The sequence below is a fragment of the Python bivittatus genome, unplaced genomic scaffold (assembly GCF_059951505.1).
Source record: "Python bivittatus isolate LINGU-HERP-01145 unplaced genomic scaffold, Pbiv_v1 ctg000340_np1212, whole genome shotgun sequence".
In the NCBI taxonomy this organism is placed as follows: Eukaryota; Metazoa; Chordata; class Lepidosauria; order Squamata; family Pythonidae; genus Python; species Python bivittatus.
This window is the reverse complement of record NW_028277056.1, coordinates 15,271,600-15,299,574: the sequence shown is the minus strand read 5'-3', so window position 1 is coordinate 15,299,574 and position 27,975 is coordinate 15,271,600. Positions and strand designations below refer to the sequence as shown.

General features: G+C 36.4%; 1 protein-coding gene across 1 annotated transcript; it reads right to left on the bottom strand.

The window, feature by feature from the left end:
• Positions 1–85: 85 nt before the first annotated feature.
• On the bottom strand, positions 86–27,975 carry CFAP300 (cilia and flagella associated protein 300). Its single transcript, XM_007429459.3, has 7 exons — positions 27,861–27,975; positions 24,896–24,977; positions 18,479–18,551; positions 15,835–16,001; positions 9,944–10,116; positions 9,028–9,094; positions 86–513 (listed from the first exon to the last, which is right to left on the bottom strand). The coding sequence occupies exons 1-7, from the start codon at positions 27,971–27,973 to the stop codon at positions 382–384; spliced, it is 807 nt and encodes a 268-aa protein (XP_007429521.1). The 5' UTR covers positions 27,974–27,975; the 3' UTR covers positions 86–381.

Sequence of the window (27,975 nt, the reverse complement as noted above, 5' to 3'; positions counted from 1 at the left end):
CCTGAATTAAAAGGCAATCCAGAAATAATGTAAAAATTATATAAAGAGGACACATATTCACATCAGTACAAGATTTCTGGTCAATAATTTACTATTTTTATTATGTAGAATAAATAACAGAAAATACAGTACAATAAAAGAATGATTAAAGATGTCTAAGGATAGGATGTAAGTTAATTCAGCAATAGCCCATTTCAAGTACTATACACAGGTATTGGTAACATTAATTTAATATTTAACAGTTGTAACAAACCATATGCATGCAAAATCAGTAACACTGTGCAAGTAATTTCGAATTCCCTAACAATATCAGAAATCCAACAAACCAATATTTAAAATGAGTTCTCTATTTACCAGAACTAATTGAAAAGCCACAAGGAGTCAGTTACAGAATGGAGATACTCCAAAAACATGGTACAATACATAGATGTGACGGTTTAAAGGATTCACAATCAAATAGGCAAAGTTTTGTTCATGGCTGTTGGATGAAGGATAACAAAGGCCATCAGCATCCTAGAGAACAAAATATTTATCATTAATATAATGTAGTAAAATGTATTAATAAGATAAAATACTGTAATAACATTCTAATTGTGCCCTTAATAGTTTTGAAATAACCACTTAAATTTCATGATGAAATAGGGGTCAAAAATATATGTCCAATGGTATAGCTTGAAATTAAGAAAGTAAAAATCCCTATCTTTGTGTGAAAATTGTAATTTAGATAAAGAAAACCTAGGGGTGTGACCATCCTTTAAGAACCTTCTGAATATTTTATCAATATGTTTAAAATACTTGGCATATATTAACACAGAAATCTCTCTAAGCATATAAATCAATACTGAAGTAACACTCATTTTAATCACATTTATTCTTTTTAAATTCAAGGGAATTTCTAACCTATCTCTTTCAACTTAATCTAAGGCAGGCGATTAGAAATATTAAGCTCTACCAACTAAGACATATTTCCAGGGATAATTATTCCAAAACATTTAAATGAGTTCAAACAAAATGCATGGACACATTTTTACAAATATCCATAGGAACCTTAGAACCAGTAGACTTACCTAATCAGTATAATAGATTGGTGATAATTTGAAGTGCTGTACTTAAGTAAAAGATTTTGGTAAAGAACAGTAAGAAATATAAAGAAGGCATTTAAAAAACATTATTTTATTTATTGGATTTGTTAAGGACACCCATCTTCAAGACAACTCTGGGCAGCTTACAACAGGTTATGCAGATATGTTAAAAACACATCTAAAAATCACACGACTGCCCAGAATAAAACAACAGTCCCTAACATGCAATTCAGACTCAATAAGGGCCCCACAGAAACCTAATCCCAGACCTGGGAACAGAGCCAGGTCTTCAGAAACTTCTGGAAACATAGGAGAGTGGGAGCCATGTGTATCTCCAGGGCGTAGAATGTCATTGGTATATAACAATAATAAATATTCCATTCTGACCAACTTGATACCCCAAATGTCCTTTGACTTCCTAATCAGTTAGGCCAATGTTTCCAAAGTCCAATTGTAAAAAAGGAGAAAGTGGAAACTGCTGCCTGGATCACCATCACTAAATCCTAAAGCTCAACGCTGCCTAAAAGAAAAGCAGAAACCTGTTGGCTGAAGAATAATTCTATTTCTGATAACTCTAGCTAATAGATTAAAATACTGCATTTTAATCCAATCAACAAAACTGAATGGAAAACCATATATAATCAAAACATGCTCCAAACATTTAAACTTTCCCATACCTAAGCTTTTCTCTACATCCAATGAAACAACCAGTTGATCTGATTCTATAATAAGGACAGGTAGTCCTTGGGTTACGACGGCAATTGGGACTGGGATTGCTGTCGCTAAGTGATGCAATCGTAAAGTGTGACATCATGTGATTGCATCACTTAGCAACTACAATCCCAGCAGTCCCAGCTGCTGTGGTAACCCCAAGACATGCGGGTTGTTAAGTAGGAAGTGGGGGGGGATGACAGGTAAGAAGTACAGGGGTGCCTCAGGGCATGTGCAAGTTGGGAGAGGCCAGGGGAGGGGGGGTGCTGCGGTGCCACATGAGCAGAAGGAGGGGTGGAGGGTGCGGCATGACTGCAGGAAGTCAGTGGGGACTTACCAGAACGAATTGTGACCTTCCGTGCTGGCTTCCCCATTGACTTTGCTTGTGGGAAGCCAGTAGGGAAGGTTGCAAATGGTGATCATATGACAGTGGGTTCCTGCAATATCATAATCGCAAGCTGGGCACCCAAGTACCCGGACTGCAATCCCGTGACTCCAGGACTGTTGTGATGACCAGAATTTTGAAGATCGGTCATACATTCATTTTTACATCATAACTTTGAACAGTCACTGAATGAATGGACATAAGCCAAGGACTATCTGTGTACATTAATGTTATTACTAATCTACGCTTAATGCACTTTTATAAAAAGAGATGCAGGCCGAACTATACAGGTAGTCCTCTGCTTATGACCATTCGTTAAGTGACCGCTCAGTTATGACAGCGCTGAAAAAAGTGACTTACGACTGGTCCTCTCGCTTATGACCATCACAGTATCCACGTGGTCACATGATTGCCATTTGTGACCTTCCCAGCTGGCTTCTGACAAGCAAAGTCAATGGGGAAGCTGGCAGGGAAGGTCGCAATTCACAGTCATCTGATGTCTCAGTTAACGTCCATGGCAAAAAAAGTCGTAAAATCGGGTGCAGTCACATGATGCCTCACTTAATCATTGCACCTCTTAACAATGAATTTTCTGGTCCCTATTGTGGTTGTAAGTCAAGGACTACCTGTAAAGGTAGTATACAGGTAGTTTTCATTTACCAACAGTAATTGGGACCAGGAACTTCATCACTGACACAGTTGTAAGGCACGAGATCACATGAACATGCTGACTTAACATTGGCAATTCTGGCAGTCCCGGTTGCGAATTCTGCACAGTTACAGCATCCCACAGTCACCATTGCAACCTCCTGCTGGATTCCCCCTTGACTTGGCTTGTTGGAAGCAAAGTGAAGGTCACAAATGGCAATCATGAAACGCTCCGATGTTGTAATTGTGAGCCAGTTGCTGAGCACCCTTATTTACTATCTCACTCCTATGTTGCTGAAGGTTTATAATAAATAATGTACACTACAATACAAAAAATCTGTGGAACCAGGCATTTAATTTCACCATTACTTTTATAGAGATGCAGTGAAATAAGCTGCTTGGCCTTGAAATAATTTTTGAAAGATCAGTTTTGTTCAGAAAACATTTAATTTGTACATCTATTGAATAGACATTATAAAGCTGGGTATAAAATGCAAAATTACTTTATTTTATTAAATATGAATCATATACAGTATGTACAGTGCTCTGGTGCATGAAGATGACTAAGCTTCATTTTAGGAGACATGTATATTCCAGTGAGGGTTGATTTGCACAATTGTTCAAAAATTCCTTAATCTTATTTTCTAGATTTCCAGATTTCAGCTTTTGTTTTTTCTTTTTTCATGCAGCATAGACAATAAAAAATGTCCCACAGAGTCTCTAAATTTACAGAATGTCCATTTCTGTCAAAAAAAATTCCTCAAACTCTTCTTCCATCCATTTTATAAAATGTGAGTCTTTTAATAACAATGTACGTAAATATCTTCTGAAAATAGGGGATTTTTTTTTTCTTTAAAACAATTAATACTGGAACTGAAGTACGATCAGAAATTGCAACTGAAACTATAATGCAATCATCTGCTTGATAAACTGAAGACTGAGAAACTAAAAAAATAATCCATTCTAGATTGAATTTTATTAAGATTTTTTTTTTAAGGGTATATTCACACTGAGATGGATTTAGAAGTGACCATATAGCTACTATGGTCAGAGAGCCACTCTGGTGTAGTGGTTAAGGCACCAGGCTAGAAATGGGGAGACCATCAGTTCTAGTGCCACCTTAGGCATGAAGCCGGCTGGGTGACCTTGGGCCAGTCATTCTCTCTCAACCCTAGGAAAAAGGCAATCCACTTCTGAAATCTTGCCAAAAAGTCTATTTAAAACTGTAGTAACTAAAGATTCCAAGATTTCATTAAAAACTCCAGCCATAATTATCTGATCAACCACTAAATTAAAAAGATAAGAAAAACATATATGTAAAAGGATTGGATAATCTTTAGAAGGATTAGAATAGCTAATAAACACTGCCCTACTGTCACAATTTTATTTACCATTATTAAAAATATCCTACTGAATCACTTTTTTCTTGTTCCATAATAAATTTGGAAGACATACTAATCAGGATTGTTTACTACCTCCTAGCAGATCTTTAGTCACCATTTGTGTATGTCTGACTTCTCCATCACTTAGATGGAAGATCCTTCTCTTGTGGTAGAATTTTTCTTATAAAAGAGTGACTTCAGCTTTTAAATCACCTAGTTTACTAAAAAAGAAAGAAAAGAAGAGTACAACCAGCAACAAGGTGGATGGACTCAGTTACAGTGGTGATGGGTACATCATTGGAAGACCAGAAGGACCAGGTTAGGGCATATCATGGAGAAAATCTATGTGGTCATCAAGATTTAACACTGACTTGATGGCACATAATCAATAACATCCTAGGAAATCATAACAAGCTAGGGAAAGCATACAGAGCATGGCTATTAGAATTCTTTCCAACCTGTTAATAATAGCAATAATTATTGTTAAGGAGCTTGTTTGGAGGTTCTAGCAGTGGAGCACAGCTATCGTATACCCTTGACCAAAGATCGGTACACTCCTTCTATCTGGGATGGTCATCCTCTTCCACCAAGCACACAGCTTCGGGAGAGACATACATGGAACGGTGAGGGACGAAAGGGATACCCACCTAGCCAGCCAGATCAGCCGAATCAACCCTGGCGATCAATGGGGTGACAGTTGTCTCAGCCAAATCACCCTTACATCCATTATTGTTAAGGAAAAAAGAGGGTGTGTGTGGCTAAGAACGGTAGAATTGCTGCCCAATTGCTTCTCCCATAGGGATCCCTTTGAGAAATATTTTTCTACACAACACCTGGCCAGATACAGCCCATTTATTATTTGTTACTTTCTTCAAATATAGTTTCAATAACTTAGTTTTCCCAGAATTATCAAGAATGTATATAGAATTTTATATTATATTATTAATTATAATGAATACATTGATTCTTTCCTGAAAATTCTTGTTATTGTTTTGTTATTATTACTCAACTATTAAGACTCCTCTTTAGCCAGCACTTAGGTATATCTATTTCAATGCCAGAAAATGAGACTTCAACCTTTATGCGGAACATACTTTGCAAATTCTTCAGCTTTGTCAACTGTCCCAATCTCAAAGATTCAAAAATAGTTGGACATGTTTGCCAAACACCATCATAGCATTAAACATATTTAGTGCTTTCAGAATAAGAACTGTACATCACTTTTGTATGTTTACTATACGCCCTACTAACTTTAGTCGGAGAGCCAGTTTGGTGTAGTGGTTAAGGCATCAGGCTAGAAGCTGGGAGACTGTGAGTTCTAGTCCCACCTAGGCACAAAGCCAGGTGGGTGACCTTGGACCAGTCACTCTCTCTCAGCCCTAGGAAGCAGGCAATGACAACTACTTCCAAAATCTTGCCAAGAAAACTGCAGGGACTTGTCCAGACAGTTCCCACAAGTCAAAAACTGACTTGAAGGTACAGAACAAAAATTTCAGTTAGACTTATTTACTAATTCTGAAATTGGCAACACTGCATCCATGTGCATCACAATTCAGCCAATTGCCTAGCTCTCTACCATATATGTATGTATGTATGGGTATGGGTATGGACCTATGCATGCAGGTAAAGCAGATCTTCAGAGGCCTATTATTGCCTGATGGAGAGAAGAAGGGAGATTGCAGAGAATGGGGAGTCTTTTTCCCCCTGGCCTGGGATTATGTTTGTGTTGGAATAATATGTGGGATGGGAGGTTTTTCTTTGTGTGGTCTCAGTGCATACAGAGATAGAGTTGCACATTAAATATGAAAATAACTTGGCTTGAGAGATTTAAAACTGCACACCAGAATAAGTGTTTCTTACAAAGGCATCAAAATTCCATTAAGAAAACATCAACTAGCTCTTTTGGAAAAGCAGACTCTATAATCTGGATGCTCTCTGTCCTTTTAAGTATGCTACAGTCAATTCACAAACTTAACTATTTATTTACATTTTAAAAGCTGCAATGTAAATCTCATAAATAAAAAATAAAATATTCCTAGCACACCCCTTTAGGCATATATTACAAATATCTATCTATCTATCTATCTATCTATCTATCTATCTATCTATCTATCTATCTATCTGCAATCCTATGCTAATGTACAAGTGTTTCAATCAACTAATTTCATTTAGAAGTATCTCCTCATGCCCACATGAAATGTATTATCCTCTGGTCCTTAAATCTGTAGAAAAATATGCTGGCATAAATTGTATTTGCTTGCCTTCATAATGGTACTATCCTTAATGTATGGGAAAGTTAGAGGAAAGTAATTAGTGGATTCCCCCAATTCCATTTCCCCACCCATCAAGCACCATGCGCTTGTAGGAAAAGTAATCACCAGTCACTTTTTGTAAACATGGAATGGAACTGGGGAAGGAGCTATATTTTGGCAGAGGGCCAGACCAATTGGTTTAGCCATCTGTCAAAATGTGGTATCAAGACAACTGATCTGGGATAGGTGGTGGCTGCCTGATAAAGAGAAGAGGCTCTCCTGCTTCACTGGGCAACTGTCCTCCACTCCTCAAATCAACCCTCCCCCACTCTTATGAGATTGCAGTGAATCGGAGGGTGTTATGATGCTTAAGTGCTGTTTATGGGCATCCCAAAGGCTACTGAGTGAATGTTGGATTAGAATTGGTCTAGCATGGAATATTTTCCTTTAGAACAGATGGGTGACCAGCTTGAATCTTAAGAGAATCATCGGAGACCTGATCATCATCAGAGACCTCAAAGAGGAACTGAGATGTGTTTGTCTTTGCATGTGTGAATATGTATTTTGAATTTATAACCTCATATTTTTCTTTGCTTCCATTTCATATCCTGCCCATCCTGTGAGTTTTTCTAAACTAAGCATTCTTTCACATTTACTCATAAATATGCTCATTTCTACATGTAAAATATTGTAAAAATACAAACATCAAAATGGGATGATGGCGATGCAATCATCTGGGGGTAACAAGATTACATTAAAATGTGTCCCAGAGGGCTTTCTTTTTGCACTGGCCACTCTCCATCACTCCAAGTTTCTCTCACCATTCAAGTGGAGCTTTCAAGTTGGCTGATAGGCACAGCATAGCTGTGAGGTGAAGTGGGAAGGAGCTCTCCCATGACACCAAATAATCACCCCCAGCCTCAGCTACATTATTAATGAAGCACCCTATATTATATTTATTGTAAACACTGGGAAGACAGAAAACAGTACTTTAAAACTGGAACAGCTTGAGACAATTTTAAGCTGCCTCCACTGCAGGCTGGGGATGAGCCAAAAGCAGTATCATGAGAATATGTCATTTAAGAACAATTAGTGAGACATGTTTGTACTGCAGTTATTGCGACATGAGGATGAACCCTGACTCAACACAGATCAGACTAATTGCCTCACACAAAAGTCATCTGCATAAAATATAGAGAATTTCCAAATGAACCCTACTACAAGTTGTAACCGAGTTACACAGTTAACTCTTCAGTTTGTAAAGTGGGAATAAATTTCATTTATTCCCACTTTACATTATTATTATTATCATTAAAGTAGCCTAAGAACTGCAACACATTTTGTTATTTAAGCAGCTACATAAGCAGAACCGAGCTCTCACATCTATTCCGTATTAATCCACAAATCTACTTTTTATTATCATTAACTAAAGAAGAAACATAAAATCAATATGTATATCCTCATAACCTCTAAAAATTAGATGCATAATACAATTTATTTTAGTTGATAATATTCTCATTTGAACACAATACATCTGGATAATAATATGTACCTATTGTTATCAAGTTTAACAGCATGGTGTAACATTAAACTGATTTACTAAAATAATTCAAGATTATTTTACCTTTTCTTTTGGACAAACTTTACAAAAGTATACATAACATCTTACATTTATAAAGATGCTACTAAATATCATTTAAATACTATTGGTATGTCATATCACTTTGCTTATTACTTGATTCTTACTAAGTTTGCTTGAACCTATGTTGAATTCAATGTGACTTATTTTTAAGTGTATTGAATTTTGTATCCTTGAAGGACATCTGGTTACTAATATTGTAGTTATGGCCAAATAGTGTTTAATTAAAAACTTTTGATATACTTGGATACCATTTCAATATAAACATTTTGAAATTTCACATATAAAAAGCATTTATTATGGCTACTGTTACAATCACTCTTAGCAGTGTCCTTTTGATTTACCCCTGAGCTAAATTCAGTCTGAGACTGCTCAACAGTGATCTTCTTCAGTTGGTAGCAAATGCAGACTGAATTTACTGAATTACAGAAATAGCTCTCTGAATGTTTCTCCATGAATCATTGTGGATTAATCCATACAAATAATATATGCTTAGATTACACACTATTTCTAGAGGTTTCCATTTCTCACAACTTCTGATAAAGAAAATAACTTAGTGGTAGGAAAGATTTAATTTCTGACAGATTGGAATAGATCAAAGATGAGCCAATATTAAAGGATCAAGAATATTGTAATCTAACATCTGCATGAGCATATGTTGCCCACTTCAGGAGTAGATGATTTGTAGCTCAACAGATTGATGGCTTAATTGTATGTACAATTTCATATTATGTGTGTGTTAATAAATTATGTGATTCTGTGTGTACTGTATATGTGTTATTATACAACAATCTGTTAAAGTTAACAAAGATCTATTAACCTTTACAATAAATGATGGAACTTGTTTAGATTCCTCTTACACATAATCTTATTTCAAATTATATTTAAGAATACTATGTATTTAATACTGCTCTAGCAAGATACTTACATATGCACAAACTTTAATGACAGTAGATACTATGTTAATATCCTTGGTTTCAGGATCCTTTTGTACACTGAAATTCATAAAAAAATACAAATAAGCTTTTAATGAAGTCAGCTAGACTACTTAAAACTTAAATTTTATACTTTGAGATACTTATCCAAGGTCCAAGAAATAGAACAAAATCCTACCTAAGTTAAAGTGATTCCTAACAAGAAAGCAAAATCAAATTAGGTCTTCAGGAACAACAACCACCAAAACTAAGTTATATCATGAAATACATGGCTAAGTTATATCATGAAAATCCAAAGGAGAGTCTGAAATTCTAATTCTACAATTAGAATTTATTCTATCCTTCACCAACCAAGACAGAATGCCAGCTATAGCCCTTCCAGAAGAGCAGCATGTGTTCATGTTATGGTAACATTCTCCCTGATTTATGTTGTGCATGATACTACTCATAAGCTTTATTCAGAAACACCAGTTTGTACAAAATACAACAACTAAATGAACTAGGACTGGAGTATAACTTGCATCTAGCTAGCCTTAAATCAACTGCAGTAGCTACCAAACCTGGCACTGTCACCAACACAATTGAGTTCCTTTTCCATCAGAAGTGAGATCAACAGCAATCAAGACTAGGGCATTTTATATTGTTGCTTCTTGACTTTGAATGCTCTTTCCAAGGACACTTGCCTGGCACAAAGTCTGGTATTTTTCCCGCAGCAGGAAAACATTTTCTTTAGGTAGACATTTTAAATGCTGAGTTTTATATTGTATTAATCTAACTTCTTACACTTGTTTGCTGCAATTGTTACATTTTTTATTTGAAATGTTTAGCCTCTTCAAGGTTTTTACCTGAAGAACTAGGTGAACAGTTGAAAAATAAATAAGGGAAATTGCTTACATATAAAGAACAAACCTCACTAGATCTTTATACAAATACTTTGTGGTTTCTAAGTATGGACCAAGTTCATCTTCATATTGACAGAAAACTCCTCCAAGGCAAAGGTGCTTGAAGATGCAGAAGAGAAACTCCTCACGGTCTAAATGGCTGAATAAATCATAGTGGTCTGAATCATCCAGAAGAAGTACCTTGATGAAACAAAAAGCAAAGGCAAAGTGATATGAGATATGTTTTAATTACCTTGGTTATACAAACATAAATTAACTTGGATTCCCAATGAGTTTTTTATATAGGCACACAGAGTAAACAGAATAATGAAGTTGTGTGCAATGAAGTTGTATGTATGCTCCAATGAATGGTGACAATGGAAGAACCAGACATGAATTTTAAGAAAATTGCACAACATTCTGAATGAATGTGTTAGTTGACCTGAATGATGATTAGATATGAGAGAAAATAAAACATGATTGGGTCATTTGAAGAACTAAGAACAAGAATGATGATGGGTGCATAACTGCTTAGAAAAAGATGCATTTCAACTATGTGGTTTAAGATAAATCTTTTCATACTACACATGGCAATGGTATGCATATATAAGCATGATTTTTTGGTTTGTGATAAAATCTTCAACAATTAATGAAGGATACAAGGGTAATAAGAGGCCCTGAATGTGAGACAAATTATTTCTTGGTATTATCAAGAGTATATCTCAGGGAAAAATGGACTTGGAAGAAAAGAAATAAACTGAAATGAAAGCAGAATTAGTGCAGAATGTAAATTATGAGTCTAGGATTAAAAAGTGTTAGAATGACATGTATGGATGGGTTGGAATGAGATGAGGGAATTCAGAAAAAGTGATTGGGCAATCAAAGACTGAATGAGAATGGTGATAGATTGGTGGATAAAATGGAACATAGACATGGAAAAAGGATATTGAAGCTGCTTGAAACCAAGTGAAAACAATATTATAGGGTGTCACGGAAGTGTGTGCAGTTACATCAATGGGAAGTACAGTATATAAAATGCCTGAGGGAATAATAAAGTGAAAGAAGGTGTAGATGGGGGAATATAAGAAAGTGACTGCTGCAAAAATGAGGATGAGAGAAATATATAATGCATATTTTAAGATATTTACAAAGCATTTGGCCAAAGAGGAGAAGAAACAGCTAAGATTAAAAGAAGAAGAAATTACTCTATGCTATATGTTCAGTCTTTCAAAGAGGCATGCAATTGTGGTAATAGGAGATTTCAATTATCCTGACATCTGCCAAGAGTCAAAGGACCAACAAATTCTTTTTTTTCTCTTGCTGAGAACCTCCAGTTTTTCAGAAGGTGGAAGAAAAATAGAGGGGTTCTGCTATCCTGGACCTAGTCTTCATTAACAGAGAAGAATTGGTTGAAGAAGTGAAGATGACTAGTATCTTGGGGGGAAAGTGAGCATGTGTCTTAAATTTAAATTTGTTCCACCAGAAGAAAAACTGAGTAGTCAGACTTACATACTGGCATTCAGAAAAGCAGATTTTGATGAATTCTGAGGGAAGATAAGATTGGTTCTAATGGCTTAAAATCCAGAAGGAGTCAAGTGTCCAGGAAGAATGGGAAATCCTATGAAATAACACACTAAAGCACAATTGCAAAGAAGTTCTACAAGAAGGAAAAACCAGAGAAATCTAAATAGGTCAATGTGGATAGATGCAGAGCTCTATAAAATGCTGCAAGGAAAAAGGGACAGATATAGGAAATGGAAGGAGGGACACATAATGAAAGAAGAATACAATATGTCTCCAAAATATAATGAGAATACAAGAGAATCTCCTAGAACTGTGCCAGAAAGCTAAAGCTCAGAATGAGCCAAGTCCTGTGACAAATACCAAAAACAACAAAAAGGGTTTTCTGTGTTAGAAACAACAGGAAACCCAAAGAGGGCTTAGGTCCATTCAGAGGAGAAAATGGTGAGTTGTTAATGGATGATAGTGAAAAGACAGAATATCTTAACTCCTATTTTACATCTTAGGAGAGATATGGAGCCCTAGTTGGTCACTGTTTTGCTACTGAGGGAAGGAGGAAACCACTCCTTGAAATAGAGTGGATAGACAGAGAGAATAAGAAAACTTAGATAATTTAAAGACATTCAACCCTCCAAGGCCAGTTGGATTACCTCCTAGGGTATTGAAGCAATTAGCAGAGGTCATCATAAAACCAACTTTAAGAATTTAACGAGGACAGCAATATCTGAGAAGACTGGAAGGGAGCAAATGTTCTCCCCATTTTCAAAAAGGAAAGGAGGATCCAGGAAACTACGAACCTATCAATGTGATGTCTATAATGGCCAAAATCCTTGAACAGATTATTAAACAGCATGCTTGTGAGCACTCAGATAGGCATCTACAGTTAACAGGAGCAAGCATGGGTTTATCACAAACAATCCTGACAGATTAAATTTATTTCCCTTTTTGTATTTTCCTTCTTTGACAGAGCTCCCTGCTTAGTAGATCAGGAAAATGCCACAGATGTCATGTACCTCAGCCTCAGCAAAATCTTCAACAGAATGCCTCCTGATATTATCCTTACTAAAATATAAGAACAGAGTTAGAGGCTACTATTGTAAGATGGACTTACAATTGACCACATCTAAAGGGAACAACAGTAACAAAAAAAACTAGAAAGGGTAGAGTTCATTAAGTGCATCTGGGAAAGTATTTCCTGGAATTTTTATTGAAAGATTATGAGAGATATTAATGAGCAAAATAGGGGAAGCACAGTGTGGCTTTATGATGGGCAGGAGGGTGTACCGACCAGACTTTTGTTCTGCAGGTCATTGAGAAATGAATGAATGTGAGAAAGTTTATTATTAGGTTGTTGATTTAGAGGAACTGTATAATAAACTGAATATGCTTGAATTATTGAATGCTTGCATGAATTTGGGGTTGAAGGTTGGTTGCTGGTATGATGCAAGTACAGCATGTGTAAGAATAAATGGCATGCTTAATTAATGGTTCAACACTGAGCAGAGAATATGACAAGGCAATGGATAGTGTATGGTCATGATGGAAGCATGGGTAGTTTGCAAGGATATAGAGAAAGATACAGAGCTGGATACTGAATGTTGTTGATATAAACTACAGGTAGTCCTCACTTAACAACCGTTCATTTAACAACAGTTCAAAGTTACAACGGCCTCAGAAAAAGTGCTTTACAACCTGTACTCACACTTATGGCCATCGCAAACCGTCATACTCCCCCGCAGTCACGTGATCGTGATTTGCAACCTTTTTTATGATGGTCATTAAGTGAATCAACATGGTCATTAAGTGAATCATGTGGTCATTAAACGAATTCCAGCAAAAAAGTCCATTGGAGAAGCTGGATTCGTTTAATGATCACATGATTTGCTTAACAACTGCAGTGATTCGCTTAACCGTCATAAAAATGGTCGTAAAATTGGTTCCAGTCATGTGATGACTCACTTAACCAGTTTTCTGGTCCCTATTGTGGTCATTAAGTGAGAACTACCTGTAGATTTACCTACTCTTCCTTTTTTTCCTTATCAGATGTCTTTAATTTCTGATCTATTATTTCTTACTTCCTTTCTGTGCTTTGCATAATATTGCTTACTTGAAAGGGAATAGCATGATGGATATGTATATATGTCTGAAAAAACCTCTACTTATTAAGCTTGAAACAAGTCATGCTTCTTACATGCTAAGCAATTCCTGGACCATACCTTTCCCAGAAACATTATCATTTACACTTTGATTGCACATGTTGAAATATATATATTCCCTTGGTTCTGTAACTGTGTATTTATAACCACAGGAGACATATAATCCATCCTTGGATCAGAGAAGATTGCCTGGTGGAGGAAAAATTTACAAAAGGACCTATTGTTCCATTCTGCAAAGATGGGTTATCAAGGAAATGGAGCAGTTAAATATCAACGAGGACAGCAAGAAGTTCAGGAAAAACTCTCTGAAGAGAGAAGAAATATTGATTTTGCAGAAGTAAAAAAGTGCAGCATGGGTGAGTTTCTGACTCCCTCCCTTGATGAAACAACTGCTGCCAAAAACATTTATTAATGGAAGAAATATAACACATCATGTTTTGAGCATGTAAGTTCATCTGTTCATTGCAGCCCTCACAATATGTCATAATAAGATTGCCTAATACAGTTCTATGAAACTAAATACTTACATCATTACACATACATGGATTTATGTGCACAAGACCCTCATAAGATATTGATCAATCTAGGAATAAAAGCTGTGTCATCAAGAATGTAAGACATAGCAGACAATCACCTTCAGGTCCTATGTGTAAGCTTCCCAAGGAAGCTAAACTGCAGGACTGGGATAAATACAGCTTGGTGTGATCCAGCACAGTATTTCTTTCATTGTCAAACTATCCTAAAAAAAATCACGGGGTAGGATGAAAAACAATAGTGTCATTATCTCCCTTTCTGCTTGCTCATATTAATTATACTGTTTATACCTTCAATGGAAAAGTACACACTTTATTTCTGGAAAAAGCAACTGGCTCCATCTGCTACTGGATAAGAACTGGTATTAGTGTAAATACATGATTAATATTTCAGTAAGTGGACAAAAGAAAAATATAGAATTGTATATCATACACTGTGACTTATTTCAACTCAAAGCAGTAATATTTATAAAGTCCATTCCAACTATTAATAGGAATAGAACTCTTCTTATTCAAATAGGAGTTATATTTCTTTTTTCTTTGCTTTCTTTTTCTTATTAACAGAAAAAACATTCATATTTTTGAAAATAGCAGCTAACAGATTTATTTGCAGTAAAGCAGCATTTTTTGTAGAAACGGCAGATATAGTCAACTGTATATATGTTATACAACTTCCTCATCTAGTGATATGAAAAAATGTATATTTTGTGACAGTTTTGAACTACAACTTCACATTCCCAGCTAACACAGGAAAAGCTATAAAATACTAATGTTTTAGTAGTGATATGGCAGACATTTAATTGTTATTTGTTACAGTTCCTTCATGAAGTCAAGGTGGCTTATGCCAGAATCTGTCTTCATTTTATCTCCATAACTCCTCTGTGAACTAAATTGGGCTGAGAGAGAGTTAACCAGTTCAAATCTCCAGTGATTTTCCCCAGCTGAGAATGGACTTGAAAGTCCTATTTCAACACTCTAACTATTAAGCCACAAGCCAGAGTTAAGCAATTATTTGACTTTGAGGACCTTGACAATCTCATGCATTCACTCATAATATACAACAATACAGGTACACATACACAAAAGATGAGGATCCTTTCCTAGCCTTCTTGATGAGATTCTTGGGGAACGTCAGTTAAAACGATCCCCTTCCTGCCGATGTCCCTGCTTGCATGAAGATCACTATAATGGAGTGAGGAAGTTAACAACTGCAAAAGCATGGCTACTGCACTCAGAAAACTTTGTAGTTATAGGCCTTGAAGGAAGAGGACTTTTTAGTCCATATTCTTTCAAGGTAGCGCCTTGGGCATAGCTTAGGCCCATGACAGCTGCAGTATTAGGTATGTTTGCTGCCTTGAGTTATTTATAAAAATAATAAAAGTGGGATACAAAATCTAAAAAAAAACCCCAAACCTAAAATCTAAAGAGTTGTTCCTCAGTATTTCATTGGACTTAACTACTAATGGTCTTCCACTGAAATGAAAAGAACTACTTATATAACCATATTAAAAGAAAACTCAGTGCTATTTGTAAAACAACTTCCTACTAATGAACTGCAGCTGAACCAATTTTTGATTTATTTCCTTTCTCCCGTATAGATGGTAATTCCTACTTCTACTCTAAGACAACAACAATGGAAAATATAGATGGCTGATAAAAATTACTCAACATGGGCACATTGACAGATTAAAAATATACTTCTTACTAACCTTTCTCAATTCATCTGCAATAAGAATTTCATCATGGTATTCATCAAAACACTTAACAATAGTCCCATTTTCTCGAACAACTCCTTCACAGTATAATCGATCAAAAAATGACATAGAAACTTGTGTACAGAAGATACTCTTGGCTTCAACTTTTTTCACATTCGTATCTGAAAGATAAAGCAAAAATCAAATTAAAAGGCATGTACATGATATCTTTCACTTGCAGGTCTGCAAGATTATATTTTAAAGGCTGAAGATAGCATTTATGTTATCAACTTGACAATATCAATATAAGTATCTTTAAAGCAGAACTATTAGGACTGATTCATGCCCTAACCCTTTTTTCCACAGAAGGGAAGGGAAGGGAAAGGGAGAGGAGTTGGCATCAAAAATGGATACATCTTCTCATTCTCTTTTATAAATGTTAAATTCTTTCTCAATAGAGAATTATACCAGCTCCCTCTGTATAATGTGAGGCAGCCAATGAAAATGCAAGATTTTTTTTAAAAAATAGCAAAATCTCATGTCAGGGCCAGAGAAAAGAAGATTGCCATTTGCAGGAGCTACTGTTCCACATTCAGTAGATAGCCTCAGATAACTCATTATCATTCAGCCTAACCACAGAGTAAAACATTGCCCTGACTTCTTAGAAGGACAAGAGATACATATTAATAATATATTATAAAATTAGAGCTCAGACATCAGGCTTTGACCTTTTTCTGTTAAATGCACTATATTTACTTTATATATATTTTTAAACAGCCTCAGTCTTAAAAGGCCCTTTTCAATGTGCTATTGAAATGAACAGTAAATATTCAAGTATTTTCCTGCCAAAAGATTACATATGTTTGTTTTTTGAATAGCAAGAACAATTTTTTTCTTCCCAAGTAAAAGTAAAGATGATGAAAATGAAAAAGGAAGCAATGTAATACTAACTGAAAAAAAGAAAATAAATTTAAAAACACCCAGCAATACCTCTGAAGAAAAGTAGTTGACTGGGGTTTTTTCCCCCTGATTTCTGCATTTTTAACAACAGTTTAATGTATGAGCATTAGCAGATGAGCCTGTGTGCGTGTGCATGTGTATGAGTGAAATGAACAAAGAGATAAAACATTTTTATACTACCCTTCAGCTGTAAACTCCCCTGGAAATGTTAACATATTATAAAATACAAATACTACACAGCAAAACAAAATTATAGTTAAACAATAGTTAAAACAGCACTTAAAACAATTTCAGGAAAAATTAAATTACACATCTGGGAAAAAATGTCTATACTTAGGGTAACATATCCAGAATGCTGTTTTGCCAGTTGTATGCAATGCCTAGAGAGTGAGGCTGTAAAATCTTTGAAGGTTTTAGTTACAGCTAAATGGATCTGAAAGAGAACAGTCCCTCCAGTCCCAAGCCACATACAGCATTAAAAGGTAAATAGCAATACTTTGAATTGCAGCTGAAGTCTAACCAGGACTTGAGCCAACAGGTTTTTTTTTAAACAAAAGTTTGATTCATTTATCACACTAGGCTAAAATGTGGTTGGTTGGTCTGTAGTTTATGTGTTGTAAGAACTTGGCTATTGTAGTTAGTATATGGCTCAGTTGGATAAACCTGGGCAACTGGAAAATTCTTCTAACAATCCATTGTGTTGTGAGGATAAAATCAATGAAGAAGAATGTTCCAACAGGTATATGCCACTTAGTAATTAACTATTCAAAGACATAATAATAAACTATTCAAAGTCTAACCTGGAAATTAATCAAGTATGGGTACTGATAGTCATGCCTTCTTTATTCACACTTCCCTTGGTTTTTTAGTGACAAAGCTGGATCAAGGGTTATAGTCACACTGCAAACCTAATTTTTTAGGGGAGTGCAAGTAATTGCTATGAAAAGTTTAACCTGCTGATTTCTGCTTAGGGCCATGCTGTTAGAAGCCCAAAGGAAGGCCAGGGTCCCCCCCTCCCCCACGCCCCAAGGAAGTTAGATTACTTTTGGATGCCTTTCAAACTAAAAAGTTACATGTACTTTTCTAAGCACAGTCTAGAATAAGTGTAAAATAGTATACAATATGTTTTAGGGAACTACTACCTTGAAGAAACAAAATAAGACATATTGAGGACACTTCAACAGACCTTAGCTAATGGCTTATAGCTGAATGGTAAGAAAAACAGAACAGAACAGAAATCCCAGATCAACTCTGATACTAAGAAATCTACAAACTTGGCCTGATGACCTGCCACTCACTTAGTCATATACTGAGATATGTTATAGGCTTCTGAAGTCTCCCCCACAATTTACTAATTTTTAATGTGTTACTACATTGACATTTGATTTGTAATAGTTTTTTTTAAAAAAAGAAAACAGAATTAATATATTACAGTAAGTCAAAACCAACATTGCAAATCATTAACCAAAAAACAAAACAAAAACCTTTTAAGCATATAATAAAGGGTTCTGAAAAAGAACAGTATAATCTCTTATCAGTTTAAGGGTAACATTTTCTTCTTTATAATTATTATGTTATCATTAAGACATCAGTGTTAATTGTATCACTGTTACAAACCTGAAGTGATTGCAAGAGAAAAGAACCACTGAAAGAGGTTTTAAAAGAAAAGAAAAACGTATCTTAAATATTCTCTACTTACTTAATGGAGTCCACTGTCCAGATGATGAAAGCACTTTTAAATTGCTGTTAACCTCTGAGTGATTAAAAAAAGCCTAGAAATATAGAGGCAATGACAAGTCATTAGTTAGATTCTGCTATGAAATAAAATCTGACAGACATGTTAAAATAGGTGACAAATTTCAGACACTGTGAACTTCCAAATGTCTGGCATTTGGGACTGCTTTCCAAATTGGATTTTTATTCATGTGAGTAGATTTGCAATCACTCCACTGATGAGATCTATAATGTGAAGATATACAGTATATCCATGTCTCTCTATAAACCAGAAAAGTCTGGCCAGTTGCCTCAGAGCAAATCTAGTCCTGTTTATACATTTATAAATCTTATGTCCAAAAACATGATTTTTCTATGCATGAAAAATCTGTTAGAATTATGAAATAACCAGGTATAAGATCTGATAATATACACAGTCATAAAAATACAAACAAATTATTTAAAAGCAGCATATAGCATTCAAGTTTTTTTCTAAGCTGCAATTCTCAACTCCAGTTATTTGAAGCTGCTTCACACTCCAGGTCAACATAGCCCTATATGACATTAATCATTACTGAAGTCAGTATCATATAATTAGATTTTCTCCAGGATGGTCTGTTCCTAACCTTCAGAAGTCCCAATGTTGCATCCATTTCTGCTGTAATCAAGTCCATCTACCTTGCTGTTAGCATCCTCTTCTCTTCTTTCCTTCCACCTTTCCCAGTATAATAGACTTCTCAAGAGAGCTAGGTTTTTGCATAATATGTCTAAAATATGATCATTTAAGCCTGGTCATTTGTGCTTCAAATAAGAATTCTAGATTGTTTGATAATCATTTTGTTTACTTGGCTGTCCATGGTATTCTTGGGAGTCTACTCCAATACCAAAGTTCAAAGGCACTAATATGCTTTCTATTCTGCTTCTTTACTTCCATAGAGCCTCACAGGGAAAATAATCTCCTACATGATTCTGATCTTTGTAGATGATTGACCCATTACAGCATCTGCATATGTTGCCAAGGCTTTCATTACTACTCTAACAAGTCCTTGTACTTCTTGATTGCTGGCTCCTTTACTGTTGACAGTCAATCCTAAAAGGGAGAAACTACCCATCACTTCAATATCTTGGGGGTGGCTGGCGCCCTGATGATGCTCCCTGAGCTACTTACCAATTAACATCAATTCTTGGACTATACAGTATTTATTATTTATTCAGGACTATTTTATATTGTATTTTTAATTGATTGTAGCTTCTTTGTAAACCGCCCAGAGTTGTTTTTTAACGAGATGGGCGGTGACAAATTTGATATATAAAAAAATAAGTATCTTCAATGTCATTTCTACAGCTGGTTGCTGTATCTATTGTCATTAGTTTGATCTTTATATTTAACTTAGTCCCATTTTTTTCATCGTGCTCCTGGATTTCCTTTATTATAGCTTGTAGATCATTTGTATTTTCAGCTATGAGAATAGTATCATCAGTGTAGCAAAAGTTATTTACATGTTTTTTCCTCCAGTTTTAAAACCACACTCATTTTCTACCAGTCTAGCTTCCCTCAATATTTATTCATCACATGGACTGAATAAATAAGAGGAGAGAATACAGCCTTGTCTTACTCCTTTGCTGACCTGTAGCCAGTCTGCTTCACCATGTTCCATCTGGACTGTGGTTTCTTGACCTGTATATAGGTTTCACAGGAGGACTATGAGATATTCTGGAATTCTGATTTTTTTCTAAGCACATTTCACAACTTGATATGGTTGACACAATCAAAGGCCAATACAGTGTATATTAACTTATTCTGGGTATTCTTTGGCTTTTTCAATTTTCCAGTGTGCATCAGCAATAATGTCTCTTGTTCCTTAGCCTTTTCTAAAATCATCTTGATCATCTCCTTTCACATATTTCACATTTATCCTTAACAACTTTCTCATTTTCATTCCACAGTTTCTATAGAATTCATTCGAGTTTCTGTGATTCCTTATCAATGAGGCTCAAGACTTCAAAGTGATTCCTGATGTTCTCTTTGAAAATGTTGGTTATACACTCAAGATCATATTATATAAACTGGATGGCTTTATTAGTCTGCTTTAGCTTGATTTGGAACTTACACATGAGCAGTTTAACATGTTCTACAGTTAGTCCCTGACAATTTTTTTGCTGTCTTAACTGAGTTCTTCCATTACTAGGTACCAATGATATAGTTAATTTTCTGTGTATTCATGTGTATAGGTGTTGTTTTACTTGTTAGAAGACTATGTTAGCCACGAAAAATTGCTGGATTGACAGAAATTGATAACATTCTTCTTCTGCTCCATTTCTGTTTCTTAGGCCATACAGTCTAACTATATTTTCCTCAATATTTCCAACTTTGGCATTACACTCTCCAACCACAAGCAGCACACCTTGCTTGCATGTTCTGTCAATTTCAGATTGAATTTGATCATAAAACTCATCAACCTCCTCTACTGCATTAATGTTAGAGTATAAACTTGAATAATATCATATGAAGGGGTTTTCCATGAAGTTTAATTAGTATTATTTGGTCATTGACTGCATTGTACTCAAATGCTGTCTTTGCTATATCCTTCCTGACTATGAAAGGAATGCTCTCATTTTTTGTGTCCTGTGTAGTAAACTGTATTTTCTTCTGGGTATGTGTCCAAATCTAGTCCATTTCAGTACTGTTGCAAAATATTTCAGTGATTCATTTCATCTTTCATTGTGTTGAGCTTTCCCATGTTACATTCCATGCTCCCATTATAATTCTGTCTTTGCAGCTTTGGATTTTCTTTTCCTGTATGGCAACATCGGCAGCTAGACATCCCAAAGGTTTTAATATAGCCATGTCATAAACACCATTCATATTCTGAAATATCTTCAGCTCTTCCTTAGTTGTATGTTGGGTGCCATCCAACTTGAGGGCCCATCATCCAGCACTCTATCAACAATCAATTTACCTTATCTATTCATGCAGTTTTTCTGGTTAATGAAAGGGTTTACTGTTACATTTTCCTGAACAGTATGAAATTACACTTTTGCCATGGCCACTAAAGTGACCATCTGCATCTAGAATTTTCATATATTGCTGCTGCCCAATACAGGTGCCTGCTTCGTTTAGCTCAGTGATTCTCAACCTTTTTGAAGCTGCCGCCCCAAGGAGCAGAAAATTTTTCAACGCCACCCTTTGTGAAAATCCTGTAATTTAGGGTATTGGGGGCGGGGGGAGTTACTGAATTATAAAAGGCAAAAATTTTAAGTAATTTTTTTCAGTAGACTTACACACCAAATTTGTTCGATTTAACTCGATACTTTTGCCCTGGAAGGTAATTGCATTCCTTTTATTAAAATTAAAATGACTAATGCAAAAAAAATGAAGCGAACGAAAAGCAACTCAAGAAACACGGGTCAAATCAAACATTCATACTGAAAGGATGCTCAATGCACGCACTGCGATTAATCGTGCGGGAAGACAGCTGATGCACACGCTGCGATTAATCGCGCGGGAAAACAGCTGACGCATGCGCTGTGCTGGTTGGGATCAGAGAAGAATCGTAGTGTCGAGTTCTTCAAGGTCATCCTACCTAGAATACAAATTCGTCTCACCATTCTTAGAAGTACGTGAAGGCAGCCATCGCGTAAGTTCGTTTTATTGCTGGTACAAATGGTGTAAACTGGATAATCGATTTAATAAATTTTTTGGGGAGTTTTAAAATTAAGTTCGAATGCCAAAACATGCTCATCGCCCCTCTACCGCCCAAAACATGCCCACCGCCCCCCTACTGCACAAAACAAGTTCACCGCCCCTCAGCATTCTCCCACCGCCCCCGTTGAGAACCAATGGTTTAGCTGGACTGCTGGGATTATTGATTCTTGACATACAGTTCCAGAGTTCTTTGGTCTTCTGTCCCAGGAACACCCTCCTTCAATAAGGAAGCACAGCATGACTTGATATATATGTGTATATATATGTTATTTTTATGTATGTGTGTGTGTATGTGTGTGTATAATTATCATCGTTGAATTACTTTTCTTAGGGTTTGTAACATTTTGCCAATATTTTCTCTTTAAAATGTTAACATACCCCTAAGCTATATGCCTTTACTGGTTCTCCAAGACTCCAGATAGAAATATAAGCTGAGCCTTTTTTTAGAGACTCTTTAGATGTACTTAGAATAGATACTAGGATTTTCTATACACAGATTTTTATCAGTGAATTTTTGACAATTTTATTATTGGATCATTGGAGCAGGATAATGAGATGTAAAACTGTGGTTCATTTTCTACTCAAACAACCTTCTAGATGGGGAAAAAAGGCTTTAAAAAAGGTACTTTTTACTACTTGCTCTAACTATGGTACAAACATGCCCTACAAATTATCTTTTTCCTGCCATGGCCCCATGATGTTGTCTTCCTCTTATACCAGCTCATCAATAAGACAAACGTCTTTAGCAGTCCCACCATTAAAAAAGTATTTTCCACTCCTTCCTGACATTGTCCAAGTGCAATCTCACTGTTAGGCCTTGTCATCCATTAATCTGGAAGAAAGCCAGATGATTACAGTAACTTGAAACAGAGGCAACAGAGACTGGATATGGATCATCAATGGAGACAGTGATCATGCCAATAGTTTTTTGCTGACCAGAAGAATGGTAGATAGTAGTGCTGACTTTCTACATGTCCCTTTCTCATTAAGAATAAATCCCTATTTTATATACAGGTAGTTCACGCTTAACAACCACTCAATCAGCGACTGTTTGAAGTTGCGAGAGTGCTGAACAACCGGTCCTTGAAGTTCTGGCTGTTGCAGTGCCCCCAGTCACATGATCATGATTCAGGCACTTGGCAACCAGCTTGCACTTATGATAGTTGCAGCATCCTGTGGTCACGTGATCACTATTTGTGACCTTCTCTACCGGCTTCCCACAAGCAAAGTCAGTGGGGAAGCCAGCAGAGAAGGTTGCAAGTCACTGTGGTAAGTCCCCTAGCCCTTCCTGTGCCCGCATCCCACCATCCATCTCCCAGCCTTTTTGTGCTTGCACCCTGCCACACCATTTATCCCCCGGCCTTCCTGTGCTTGGGCCCTGCCACGCTATCCATCCCCCAGCCTTCCTGCATTCATGCGCGGCCTGTACTAGGCCTCCCAAGGCTTCTCTGGCTTCCCCCACTCCCCCGCACTCCTTACCTGGGACTCCTGCCACTTCCTGCTTAATGATCCACACATCTTGGGGTCACAATGGCAACCGGGACTGTTGTCACTAAGTGATGTGGTCGTGTGACATCTCGCTTTATGATCGCATCACTTAGTGATGGCAATCCTGGTCCCAATTGCTGTCATAACCAGAGGACTACCTATATGTACAATGCACATATATGGATAAAATATGATTTTTTAATAGTTTTGTACATCACCAAGAATCTGATTACTGTATAAAATCAACTGTATAAAAGTAAAACAAAATAAAATGTATGGCAGCTTCTTCATGTTTAACTTGGCCTTCTGAAAATGAGAACCCATGGTTAGACCAAATCTCATCTTGTATGTAGCCACTAGTCATAAAAGAATCCTAGAACATACACTGCTGAGAAAGATAAGCAGTAACACATTAACTATCTTCTTGAGGAGCTTATTCACTATTAACTGACATTCTAATTAAGAAGCACAGTGCCTTAACAAGTTCCTTATTATATTGTTATGTATTTAACACAGAATTAATACAAAACCTAAGAACACATTCTGTCCTTTTATCTTATTCAGATATACACAAACACACACACAAATACATTTATACATGTGTTATTCAAAAAGAAAAAAAAATTCTCTTGACCAAATCCTTCTGCAAGTATCTTCTTATTAATTACTCTGAGATGTTAATCTATGATGGCATGCAGGGAACTCTTCTCCCCACCTAGAAAAGTGTTCACAGTTTTGTTGTTACAGCTACCTGTAAAAGCCATGCAGGTTTCTACAATAGTTGAAAACAGATTTCTGGTGCTAGGTCCCTTTCTTCAAGGGCAAATGTTTTTCCCTACCATTATGTGAGAGTTTAGAGAGACATATTCAGTACATACTATAGTCCCTAACTGCCTATAGGAATGTGGCCATTTATTATTTGTTGCCTTTATTTTAATATTTATGATATTCTGCTTTGAGTATTATAATTTAATGTTGAATTAAATTAGTGATTAAATAATTGGCCTAGGAGAGACCCAGCTTCAAGTCCCCCCTTCGTGATGGAGTTCATTTGATTACTTTTGGGTCACTCTGTGCCTTATAGGAATATTATTATGAGGATAAAATGAAGGGTTACCTCCTTGCATGCCTGCTTAAGTTTCCAGTGAATAAGGGGCATATAAATAAATGAATACTCCTTTAAATAATAAATAAAATTTGGGTAGCTACCATTAGAAAATCATCCCGTTGATAGCCTTTAAGATTCTGGTCAAAACTGAATGCCTGTGCTGTGATTCTGCCATCCATGGACCTGTAGAAAGATGCTAATGTTAATTTAAATATGCAGCCTAATAAGGTGGCAAACAGACAGTTATCATTTGTAGTTATTGTAAGGGAAGGAGTTTGAGTATATAACAAAAGCTGCCTAGGAAGAAGAAAAGTATTAGCATTGTAAGCAAAACGTTAACATCATTATCCCTGGTATACAATGGGTTTTGCATTATTCCTATAAATGATACAGCTGTTGATTTCATTGTGCTATATGACTGGAACAGGCTAAATGACAGAATGCATTCAAATTCTGGAACTGTTCTTATAGAACAGGTTTTCTGAATTCAGCAGATGAAACAGCCACTTACACTGTCATATATCATATGCAGCACAGGAACACAGGTTATCCTCAGAATCCAAGTCTATTCAGATTTCACTCTATTCAATACAGATTTTTTTTAATTTTTTAAAAAAGTACAGCATAATTTAATTAAATTTGGAATTTCAGATTCTGAAGTCTAACAGAATTTTATTGAAATGTAAAGGTACCAGCATATGAATTATCTCTTAAATCTAAAAGAAAGAAAAATGTATGTCTACTTATTTAAGAAAATACCTGTCTTCATTTGTAAAGTAGATGGGATTGTGTACAATTATCAATACAGTTCAAAAGTGAACAAGCAAAGACTCAGAGAAACTGAGCTAATTCAAACACGAACAAGGACAAAGAATATCCAATTAACTCAGAAAAAGTAATGGATGTCTGTTAAAATTAGAAATCAACCATCATAAATCCTCAATTGAAAAACATGCAAATTGAATAATGCACCTTCAGTTCTTGATGAGGATTCTCAGAGGGCTAAATAAATACTTTCAGAAACAGAAAATGAGAATGTCAAAAGCAATCCTATTGATTTAAAATTATTTGATTCTTACTCCACCTGATTGCAGTGTAATTATTATAACAAATGTATCTATAGTTTTGAAAAAGGAGGCAATAAGTGCCAATCAGAACCTAAAAGCTTCCAGATCCAAACCTACTATTCTGATTGCAGCCTAGCCGTTTTTAAACCTGATGTTCTGATTGCAAGCCTAACTAGAATCTTAAAGGATGGAAGTAACCTTAGCAATTGTCTAGTCTAACTCCCTGCCCAGTGCAGGAATCCACTACCATAGCATCCCCCACAAATGGCTATGCAACCTCTGTGTAATCATCTCCAGTAAAGAGAGTCCACCTCCTGAGGGAGTAATTGAACAGTTCTTAACATTAAGAATTTTTTTTCCTGATGTCTAACCAAAAGCTACTTCCTTCTAATTTAAACACAATTATTCTTATCTTGTCCTGTCCTATCTTCCAGGAAATTCTGAACAACTCTGTGCTACCTTCTACATGATAGTCCTTCAGAAGACAGTTATGTCTTGCTGCATTCGTCTCTTAACTGCTCCAAACATATTCAAGATCTTCAACCCTTCTCCTAAGTTTTCCTTCCAATTCCTTTACTATTCTGGTTGCCCTCTTCTGGACAAGCTCAGGTCTGTCAGTGTCCTACCTAAAATGCAGTGGTCAGAACTGAACAAATATTCTAGATCAGTGTTTCTCAACCTTGGGAACTTTAAGATGTGTGGACTTCAATTCCGGGAGTTGAAGTCCACACGTCTTAAGTTCCCAAGGTTGAGAAACACTGCTCTAGATGCATATCCATACAGTTTACTTGGCAACAGTAGGGAATTGATTTGCAACTGCTTTCTTCCAGGATGTATTTCAATTTCCCAGGCTGTAGGCTAGAGCCTGCTATTCCCTGATACATCTCATATCCAAAGATTAACAAGACTGACCCTTAGTTTACAAGCCCATACAAGGTCCATCTGGTGCTGCCACCTGCTGAGGCAGAATTATATTTTAAAAGTTTCCTTTCAATCAAGCTCAGTTCCTGGGGACTCCTTGACAACAGTACAGAAGTGTTTTGCCATTGTCTACTTTGGGGATATTTTCTGATTTCCTGGCCAGCCTACAATCCTGGGATTCCCTGGAGCTCTTCCATCCAAGGCCAGCCAGGCTCTGATATCTGTTGAGACAAACTGTAGTTATTTGGAATAAAATCCCACTAAACCAAATAGGACTTTCTTCTGAGTAAGATTATGCTATAAGCCTGCTGTCATTCTCTGGCTCTAATACAATCTTAAAAGCAAGCACAGCATCTGCCCTTTTAATCACATGACATGCTTACTGATGGTTAATTTAGCTATGATAGACCCAACTAGCCCAATCTGATTAGTTCAAAGACTGAATTCAGAGGACATACTAGGGTAAAATTGGGTTAACTACGTTTTGCCTCTCCAGGTGTCATGAAACACATCCATAGTATAGTAACAACAACAACAACAACAAAAAGCCCTTCAGGACATGCATGTACTGAAATTCCCTTTCCCCTTTTGCAAGTGGGCCAACCCATACTCCGATTAGCCTCCTCTTTCTTTAAGAAATGTGTTTTCCTAAAACAAGCATATGCATTCCACGCCTATCTAAAAGAAGAAAAAATCTTGAGCACTTGCAAAAATGCTTTTAAAAGGTTATTTCAAAACTTGTACTACTACTACTACTACTACTACTACTAAACTTGTATGTCGCCCAACTCTCAACGACTCTGGGCGGCTCACAACAATCAAAGAACTTACAATAAAACCACTAAAACGTAAAAGATAAAGATAAAAGACGGCAAGAGAGAGAGAGAGAGATTTGTGTGAGAAGGCTCTTCTTAAAAACTTAGCCCTTTCTCCACGTTGGTAGGAGCAGAGGTGGCGATCTGCTTGTCCCCCGAAGTCCAAACCGACCCCCATTTCTTTAAACATCCCCACTTTTTGGTTTTCCCCCGCGCGGCCGAGAAAAAGACAAACGGCCCGAGAAACAGCAAGCCCTCCCCACCATTTGAGTAGGCGCTCCCGCGTGTCTCTGCTCTCCAGGGCTGGGAAGCTTTTTTGACGGAGGTAATGGAAAGTATATCGCGATTCCGGGCCTTGGTCCCCGCAAGCCGACATAG

Bases quoted from the DNA above. Each gene is read 5' to 3' on its own strand.
- CFAP300 (XM_007429459.3), bottom strand. From the start codon at position 27,973: ATGTCGGCTTGCGGGGACCAAGGCCCGGAATCGCGATATACTTTCCAT. The intron at 24,978-27,860 runs GTGGGGAGGGCT...ATCTTTCTACAG, and splicing joins CGGGAGCGCCTACTCAAATG to GTCCATGGATGGCAGAATCA. The intron at 514-9,027 runs GTAAGTATCTTG...TTTGTTCTCTAG, and splicing joins TCATTAAAGTTTGTGCATAT to GATGCTGATGGCCTTTGTTA.